This window comes from Crocodylus siamensis, chromosome 2, assembly GCF_052110815.1.
Source record: "Crocodylus siamensis isolate JL-2025a chromosome 2, ASM5211081v1, whole genome shotgun sequence".
NCBI classification, from domain to species: domain Eukaryota; kingdom Metazoa; phylum Chordata; order Crocodylia; family Crocodylidae; genus Crocodylus; species Crocodylus siamensis.
In genome coordinates, this window is record NC_143396.1 from 171,957,948 (window position 1) to 171,967,785 (window position 9,838).

A 9,838-nucleotide genomic window follows, 5' to 3' on the forward strand; every position below is an offset into this window, starting at 1 on the left:
CCTGACAGAGGTTCAGAAAGAAGCGTGCCAAGCGGGGACGCGGAGCGCAGCACGCCACGGGCAGTGCCAAGGAGCCAGCAGACGCTGCCCAGCTTGGAGATGGGAATGGAGCAAGGAGAGAAAAGTGGCCCTGCAGACCCACCTGGCCAGCACTGGCGATGTGTAGGGGGTGCCCCTGAGACCGGATGCCACCCACAGTGCCAGTGGCGCCTGCCAGCAGTCGCTGCTCGGCGCCACCCCCGCCCTTGCCGCTGACGCTGCCGGTGGTTGCCGACTGCCAGTCAGTGCTCGCCACTCCTCCCCCCCACCAACACTGCTGCAGCAGCCTGCGGGTGGCCCCCACTTGGCCCACCTTGGCCACCAACATCAGTGCGGCCACCTGCGGGAACTCCCCAATCGCTGCCGCCACACCCCCACCACTGCCACTGGTGCCACCGCCTGCGTGTGGTCACCATGTCCTCCCCAGCTCAGCAGGCATGAGCCATTCATGCCAGCCACACCCTCCTTTCTGATCAAGTACATGGCCAGCTTGGCCAGGGTCCATATTCTAGAGGGGTCAACTCCCACTGCTTGGGGCGGGCCCCACCAGCACCCACCCAGAAGCAGGTGGTGGGTGCAATGTACCTAAAGGTCGGGTTCTGCCCCAGAGTTATAATGGGCTGAGACACAGCGCAGCAAAGTTGGAATCACATTGTTTGCATTCAAGTTGCCGTGTGGTTTAGGCTCCCGGATGTCTGTGAAGCCCATGTTGTATTTAACCTTTGTGGGGGAGACTCCATTTGGTTTATGGTAGTTTTATCACAAGTACTCAGTGCCTTGGTACTATGGGGATCTTGCTTGTATGTTGTGGTTGTTGTTAGTGCAATTCAAATGCCCTCTGGTAAGACACCACTGAGATCAGGACCTGTTTTGTTAAGCCCGCACGCAGAGTAAGCAGCATCCTGCTGAAAAAGGAAAGCTTGCAAGCATCCTTGTTTTAGAAATGGGGAACTGAGGCACAAAGATTTCATGATGTACTCAAGATCACACACAGAGACTGTGGTACAGCCAGGAATTTATCTCAGCTCTCCTGAATCTTTGCCCAGTGCTGAGTCACAAGACCGTTTTCCAAACCCTGCAAATAAGCATATGGAAACAGACGTGTGGAGCTAGAGGCCAGCACATCGATTTCTCAGGGGAAGGCAGGCATGGTGGTCAATTCTATCAGTCTAATGCAAGACTTGTGAGAGTGGCTGTTTCTCAAAAAGCTCCAGTGGTTGGAACCAAGTGACTGCAGGGGAATTCAACTGAAAAAAAAAGGTGAGAATCAAGTTTCTAACCCCCATGATTGCAAAGAAGAGCTTAAGAAGGTGAAGTTAATGCACACCAAGAGCTTGGAGACAAGAAGGCAAAATGAAACAGAATGGAAAGGAAAGGAAGTTTATTTTTCTCTTTAAAAAAGAGTTGCATGATTTTAAGCCAATCTTCTGATTTGAGGGGTCCTGATTCATAATGTCTGAAGGCTTGGGGTTTGCACTGCTGGACTTAACAAAAGGACTTGCCCCTAGAGCTGAGATCCGCAGGAGCTGAGATGCCCTTTATTCTGCTGTTGGAACAGGAGAAGCAGTTTTGGACGAGCAGAACGCCAAGCAGCCCAGCTGGGGGTCATAACAGTGTATGGCTGGGATTTAAATTCGCACCAACAACTGCAACTTCTTTCCCCATTGCCTGCCCCCATTTCCCCGTCTCCAGTACATCCCTCTCACCACTGAAAAGGACTTCATCCTCTCAGTGGGAAAGTCTGGAATTTAAAAATGCAATAACATACAGAAAACGGAGATAAAGCAGCTGAGTTACAGTGCCAGCTGTCTGTCAGGAATACTGAAAAAGGAGGCGCTAGGATTAAGATTTTGAGAAGCTAGACTATCAATGCATGACCTTTACCTTCCTCACGCACTGTCCCAGCCCCTGCAGTGAATGCTGACCATCAGGCCCTTACCCTTTTTCACCCCTCAGCTCCACCTCAGACCAAGCCAAAGCACCATGCTCTTCCCTGATGCAGTTCAAGACCCTTACATCTTAGGTCTTAACCAACTTCTTCCTACCTTCCTATGGCCGAGGGCCCTTCTCCATCCTGTGACGCCCTGACAGGACATTCACGCATGAGAGTACCGGCATTCCAGGTCTCTGCTGTCCCTTCCCTCGCTTTAGTCTCAGATGGGTAATCAAAAGCACATAGACTGTACACGGTGGTCCCTGCATCCATGGCGAAGCACAGCTGGTGATGTAATGCAGTGACTGAGGGAGAGTATCTTACAGTAGAGCCACTCACAGGAGTCCATGTCATCCACAGGTGTGGGTCAGTTGTTCCACTACACCTCCAGGATCCATGCAGGCCTCTGGGAACAAATAACAGGTCAATAGGAGGGGCATGGAAAGCGGAAGCCTCCCTTTTGCCCTGAGGCCGAAAGTCCTGCCTGTCTCCTCTTTTGCGACACCGTGTCCCTAACCTTTGCTACCTCCAAGAAGCATCAGGGAGGCGGGAAAACTATCCTTAGCTTTGCAAGGCAACACATTAACTCGTTGCTCCATGTAATTATTAACTCCCAAGGCTGGTCTCCTAACCACTGAGGGATCTCGGGACTGGAAGGGAGAACTCTTCCAGGAACCCACCAAGTGCAAGAAGAAAGAGAAGGCTGAGGGGGAGGAAGCAACTAAAACATACAGAGCAGGGAGGGTGGAAACATTTGACCTCTCCAGATATTCTACTCTTAGAGATAGATGCTGGAGCTAGTTGTCTTTGTGCTCTACCTCCAAGTGTGAGGTTGAAGGAACAGCAGGGAACAGGCAGTGAAGGGCAAAGACTGCCAAGTCTCATCTGGACACTCCCAGGCTTTGAATCCTGGTCTTCGTCCCTCAGCTAGTGCCTTTGAGTAGTCTCACACTGTAGCCCATTTGAAGCAGCTAGAGGCAAGCCTCTGCTAACAGCATGGCTCCTTATTTGTCCTTTTCTCGGCAGCTTTGCCCAGGCCTGCTGTGTCCGATCATTTTCTTACTAAAACTCCCACATACACTTTCCTGCTCCTTGCACTGACACTTCATTCCCTCTCCTCCCCTGCAATCCCTTCTACCATACTAGCAAAGGTCAAGCAGGACACAGGAACAGGCTACAATCCTTCCCTTGTGGGCAGCATCACCAGGCCCGTACCTGTGCTCCAGGCACAGCTCTTCCTTCTCTGACAACAAGGTGCACCTGGGGCCTGAGCAGTGTGGACTGACTTCCCTACAGGACAGGCTGGGGGGTCACCTATGGCATTCTGCTGACATATATACACCAGACAACTAGAGGAACCTCAGACAAAAAGAAAAGACCTCCGTTTTCTTTTTAGTTCAGTCCCTTGCATCCTGGATTGCAGACCTTAAGACAGTAATATGCACGCTGACTCTCAGGCTCTATCTCTCTCTCTCTCTGCCCCTTCCCATGCACCCTACTGATGCATACGCACATACTCCCCTGCCCCCAGGCACCGCATAACTGCAGAGTGACCCAGAATCCAGCATTTGTAAACAGGCGCGATTCTGCCCTTGGTAACAACAGCAGCTGTCTGAGCCAGGACTCACTGCCCAGCACCAGCCAGACCATGCAGCTCCAGGGCACCAGCATCCAGCCCAGCTCTGACTTTTCAGAATGGATCCTACCATTCCTGGCTCAGCCTCATCCTTCCACCTCAGGCTTGGCAGGACCTAGGCAAGAAGCAGAAACCCCAGGAAAGGAGTCCTTAAGCTGAGGGACCTAAGCTAGGAGCTGGTCTTGACCCCAGAATCAGCCAACCCAGACAGGATATTACTGCCATGAAAATAAGAGAATGAAAACAAGAAGTTGGAAATCCAGGCTCCTGCCGCCCACTCGCTCCCCCTCCCACCCTGCCTCAGCCAGCTGTGTGGAATGTTTGCACAACTAGCTGGAACATTTTTAGTGGGAATTCCTTTGGGATCTCTGGATCTGGGATCTCAGATTTCAGCAGAAATGGAAGGCTGGAGTGGAGGCAGTCATAAGGAAGTCGCTTTTGCCAGAACAATAAAAAAAACCAGCTGCAGCTCCCTTCAGTGTATCCAGATGAAAGAGCTGATCTGGTATGAGGCACAGAGACTGTCCAACAGCAAAAGCTCAATCCCAGTGGAGCTGCAGGAAGAACAGGAGGCAGCATAGTTGGGACACAAGTGCCACACGAATAATGCAGATGTTGGCCTGAAACTGCCTGGGCCCTGACGCTGAAAAGAGACCTACCAGTGAGCCAATGCTTCCTGCCAGCTCAGCAACTGCACAGCAGCTCCAGGGGAGGGAACTGAGTTCTCCTGCTTGGAGCTCTGCTGTTATTTTGCAGGAGACAGTGTGAACACAAAGGCTGAAGCAGACTAAAAGAAGTGGGGGAGCACCAGGGGCGGGTCTCAAAAAGAAGGAGGAGCTCCCCTCTGCTTTTAGCAATGGAAGAGCTGCACTGTCTCCCGCATTCCTTCTCTGTAACCTCTGTCTGAACCTATCTCAGTGCCCAAGCCTGTGGTTCTCATGCTTCCAAGCTCCCCTAAAACACTGGTTTGGACTTCAACTTCAGATGCAAACACAGCAGGAGGAGAGGAAGGTAGTATTTCTGATCAAGGCACAGATTTGCATTGTAAAGGATTAAGATTTGGTTCTCCAGCTCTGCCACAGGCTCCTGTATGGCCTCAGGCAGGTCACTTAATGCCTGTCTGCATTGCCTCTGTAGTGAGGCCAGGAGGACCACCAAGAAAAAAATTCAGACATGGCCTATGCAGCACTGCTCTGCATATATTAAGATTCCCAGGTACTCATGACCCTTCTGACTGGCTACACAATCTAACTTCCAGGCTTTGCCCTGGACTGGATAGGATGACACGGGTGAGATGCGCTTCTCAGTGCTGCTCTAGCACTTGCAGAGGCAGAATAGAGAGTTAACTTTGGTCTCAGTGGGCTTGTTTATATGAGATGCTTACTGCGCAGTAGTTTGTTTGTACTGCACAGTAGCATCACCAGACATAAACTGTGACGCAACACTACTGTGCAGTAATGCCGGGGTCTGCTCCCTACTGGGGTCTCTGGAGTGCCAGCTGGAGGAGCTCCAGGCCACAGTCCAGAGACTGCGTGCCATCAGGGACTGCGAGCAGGAGATAGACTCCTACTGCCAGGCCCTTCTCCCCCGGGAGCCGCAGGGTAGAGCACCGTCTCCCTCCGTGACTAAGGAGGACTCTGGGACCTCCCGCTCTGCCCAGTCAGGGGCATGGACCAATGTGGTCAAGGGCCCCAAGGCCCACCACACCAAGGCCCCTCCCTCGCCGGAGCTTAGCAACAGGTTCGCACCTCTTGCAGCCCCAGCAGAGCCTGCTCAGTTGCCAGCTCCCGCAGGCAACCCAGGCTCAACCACAGCTACTGCTCCCGCTCTCCCCAAGTCAAAGCGAAAGGTGTTTGTTGTGGGAGACTCCATCCTGCGGGGCACTGAGGGGGCAATCTGCCACCCCGACCCCTTAGCCCGGGAAGTCTGCTGCTTCCGGGGGGCCCGCATCCGAGAAATTGCGGCGAGGATCCTGCAGCTCCTCCAGCCCACAGACCACTACCCCATGCTCCTTACTCACGTGGGCACCAATGACACGGCTCGGAGCACCCCCAGCCAGGTCATGAGGCGCTACAGGGAGTTGGGAGCAGGGCTTAGGGGTCTGGGAGCTCAGGTGGTGTTTTCATTGATCCTCCCAGTCTCGGGCTATGGGCTGAGGAGGAAGAGGAGGATCCACGTAGTGAACCAAAGACTGCGGAGCTGGTGTCATCGGGAAGGCTTTGGCTTCCACGACCACAGCCCACTCTTTGGTGAGAGAGGCAGCGAGCTGCTGGGAAGAGATGGCCTCCACCTCTCTCCCCTGGGGAGGAGGCTTTTCTCAGCCAGACTGGCTGACCTGCTCCACCAGGCTTTAAACTAAGCCTGTTGGGGGATGGGGGGACGACTGCCACTGCTGGCCCGCTGAGCAACCCTTGCAAAGCCAGCAGACCAAGGCACTTAAGGGAGCCCACCCCTGCCCCAGCCCTGGCACAATCTGTGGGCAAGGCAAGAGCCCCCAAGGGCACACTTGCCTGCCTGTACACTAATGCCAGGAGCCTGGGCAACAAGCAGGACGAGCTCGTCCTCCTGCTCAGTGCAAAGAAATATGATGTCATTGGGATAACGGAGACCTGGTGGGACTCCACCCATGACTGGACCACGGGTATAGAGGGCTATACCCTGTACAGGAGGGATCGTGTTGACAAAAGGGGCGGGGGTGTAGCTCTCTATGTGAAGGAAAGCTACATGTCCCTGCAAGCTGATGTTGGCGACCGGCATGGACAGCTAGAGACCCTCTGGGTAAAAATTCGTGGGGAATTTGGCACAGGGGACCCAGCGGTGGGAATCTACTACAGACCTCCCACTCAAAGTCCTGAGCTTGACCAGGAGTTCGCCCGGGAACTGACTGAGGCCGCTTGCTCCAGGACCTTGGTTGTCATGGGTGACTTCAATTACCCAGACATCTCGTGGGAAGATCACTCAGCAAAATCCGAGCGGTCGCAAAGCTTTCTCTCGTGCGTGGATGACCTCTACCTGACTCAAGAAGTCTATGGGCCAACGAGAGGCAAAGCGCTGCTCGACCTGGTACTGGCTACGGGGGACGACCTAATCGGCGACCTAGTGATCGATGGGAAGCTGGGTGACAGCGACCACGAGCTGATCACCTTCACCATCCGCCGTAAAGCTGGCAAGTCAGTCAGCAACACAGAAGTCCTTAACTTCAGAAAAGCCGACTTTGACAAGCTCAAGAGGCTTATCGGTCAGGCCCTCGGGACCGTGACCCCATGGAGATGGGAGTTCAAGAAGAGTGGTTGCTTCTTAAGGAAGTGATCCTCAATGCACAAGCTAAATCTATCCCAACATGGAGGAAAGGCAGCAAGAAGGCACAGCAGCCCTCCTGGCTCTCTAGGGACCTAGCGGACCTCCTGTGGCTAAAAAGGAAAGCCTACAAAGGATGGAGGACGGGATTCACCTCCAAGGAGGATTACTCCGCGCTGGTCCGGTCCTGCAGGGACCAAACCAGGAAAGCCAAGGCTGCAACTGAACTCCAACTAGCTTCAAGCATCAAGGACAACAAAAAGTCCTTTTTCAGATATGTGGGGAGCCAGAGGAAAAGCAAGGGCAATGTTGGACCCCTGCTGAACCAGATGGGGCAACTGACAACTGATGCCCAGGAAAAAGCCAACCTACTAAATAGGTACTTTGCGTCAGTCTTTCATCAGTCCCATGGAACGCCCATGCCTGCTATGGGACGGAGATCCGGGTGATGGGGATCCCCTACCCTCCATAAATGCTGACTTCGTGAAGGAACACCTTGAGAAGCTGGATACCTTCAAGACAGCCGGCCCTGACAATCTGCACCCCAGGGTACTCAAGGAGCTGGCGAGCGTCATAGCCCAGCCCCTGGCACAGATCTTTGAAAACTCCTGGTGCTCTGGTGTAGTGCCCAAAAACTGGAAGAAGGCCAATGTGGTGCCGATCTTCAAGAAAGGGAGGAGAGTGGATCCGGCTAACTACAGGCCCATTAGCCTGACTTCTATCCTGGGGAAGATCTTAGAAAAGTTTATTAAGGAGGCCGTCCTTGACAGACTGGCCCAGGCTAACATCCTAAGGGATAGCCAGCACGGGTTTGTTGCAGGTAGGTCTTGTTTGACCAATCTCATTTCCTTCTATGACCAGGTGACCTATCACCTGGACGAGGGAGAAGAGATTGATGTCATATATCTTGACTTCAAAAAAGCCTTTGATCTGGTATCCCACGATCACCTCTTGGCCAAACTGGCCAGTTGTGGCCTTGGCTCCACCACGATCCGCTGGCTGGGAAACTGGCTCCATGGTTGGACCCAGAGGGTGGTAATCGTTGGCAGTCACTCATTCATCATGGTGCCCTGTGACCAGTGGGGTCCCTCAAGGCTCTGTCCTGGGACCCATCCTGTTCACCATCTTCATTAATGATGTGGACATTGGAGTCAGGAGTGGACTGGCCAAGTTCGCCGATGACACCAAACGTTGGGGCAAAGCATCCACGCCAGAAGATAGGCGGGTGATCCAGGCTGACCTGGACAAGCTCAGCAAATGGGCAGACGAGAACCTGATGGTGTTTAACACCGAAAAATGCAAGGTTCTCCACCTTGGGAGGAAAAACCTGCAGCATCCTTATAGGCTCTGCAGTGCTACGTTGGATAGCACTACAGAAGAAAGAGACTTGGGGGTCATCATTGACCACAAGATGAACATGAGCCTGCAATGCGATGCTGTGGCTAGTAAAGCGACCAAAACGCTGGCTTGCATCCGTAGATGCTTCTCGAGCAAATCCCGGGACGTCATTCTCCCCTTGTACTCGGCCTTGGTGAGGCCGCAGCTGGAGTACTGCGTCCAGTTTTGGGCTCCACAATTCAAAAATGAGGTGGAGAAGCTTGAGAGAGTCCAGAGACGAGCCATGCGCATGATCAGAGGTCAGGAAAACAGATCTTACGATGATAGGCTGAGAGCCATGGGACTCTTTAGCCTGGAAAAGCGTAGGCTCAGGGCTGATCTGATGGCCACCTATAAGTTTATCAGGGGTGACCACCAGGATCTGGGGGAACGTCTGTTCACCAGAGCGCCCCAAGGGGTGACGAGGTCGAACGGTCACAAACTCCTGCAAGACCGTTTCAGGCTGGACATAAGGAAGAATTTCTTTCCTGTCCGAGCCCCCAAGGTCTGGAACAGTCTGCCAGCGGAGGTGGTTCAAGCACCTACATTGAACACCTTCAAAAGTAAATTGGATGCTTATCTTGCTGGGATCCTATGACCCCACCTGACTTCCTGCCCTTTGGGCAGGGGGCTGGACTCGATCTCCCGAGGTCCCTTCCAGCCCTAATGTCTATGAAATCTATGAAATCCAATCAAGCAGAAGGTGGGAGATGCCAGCATGTTATTGTTTTAGCTAGACACTATGGGCCTTTGTTTCTTTCCAGACTGGGTACAGAGAGTTAATTCAGTCCTGGTTGGTTTGCATAAAGAGAGACAATAGGTAGAGTTAGCCCCAGTCACTGATACTGAACAATAAAGGTGTCAGTTCCTTTGAAGGCTTTTCCCCATCAGGCACTGGTTGGAGATCCAGCTTGTAAACCTAAGGTTGAGGGTGGGGGCACTCAGAACAGGGTGCCCTTAATGCAAATGGCAGCTATTAAAAACCCACTACTTTGAGGCTGGGAGAGTCAGAGGAAGGCGTGCAGAGGAAGAGGTTGTATTATGGTTCCCAGAAGCATAAGGGCAACTAAGATAACTGGGAGCTACCTAATCTTGAGGTAAATGCTAAGCTTTAGGTGAGCTAACACAGGCCTAAGCTTTTATTGCTTTAACCCTTTCCTCTCTAATGACTGAGACAGAGCCTGTTCAACTTACCATGCCTACATGGACTTAGGTGCCTAAAGGCCAGAACCTTTTCCACCTCTTAGGCATCTAAGAGGACTTAGGTGTCCAAGTGTGATCCTATTTCACCCCACTTCAAACCATGGAAAATAATGAATGCAGGAGGTTGGTGGGTCCTCCTCCCACTCTTTTTTGTGGTTTAGTGTTACGGCTAAGACGATGTCATGTTATAGAACAGGGGTAGGCAACATTTTTTGGCCAGGGTGCCAAAAAACCCACAATGTCTACCTTGGAATGTGCCGGAGTGCCGACATGCTGGAGCCCAGAGCAGCTGTTTGCAACCTCCCGGCTGCAGCCAGCCCATGGAGCCCCATCTGCTTGCAGCAGGGCTTGCA

General features: G+C 52.8%; 1 protein-coding gene across 4 annotated transcripts in view; it reads right to left on the minus strand.

The window, feature by feature from the left end:
* The window catches only part of RAB3IL1 (RAB3A interacting protein like 1), a 46,357-nt gene extending 41,967 nt beyond the window's left edge, over positions 1 to 4,390 (minus strand). For 2 of the 4 annotated variants that reach the window (XM_090032298.1, XM_090032295.1), the window contains exons 1-2: positions 4,268 to 4,390; positions 2,085 to 2,378 (exon numbers count right to left, since the gene is read on the minus strand). In XM_090032298.1, coding sequence (XP_089888424.1) covers positions 2,085 to 2,326 — 242 coding nt within the window. In that variant the 5' untranslated portion in view covers positions 2,327 to 2,378; positions 4,268 to 4,390. Of the gene's footprint in view, positions 1 to 2,084; positions 2,413 to 3,678; positions 3,785 to 4,267 lie in introns of those variants that run through there. The other 2 variants (XM_090032297.1, XM_090032296.1) reach the window with 2 other exon arrangements.
* Positions 4,391 to 9,838: the final 5,448 nt, after the last annotated feature.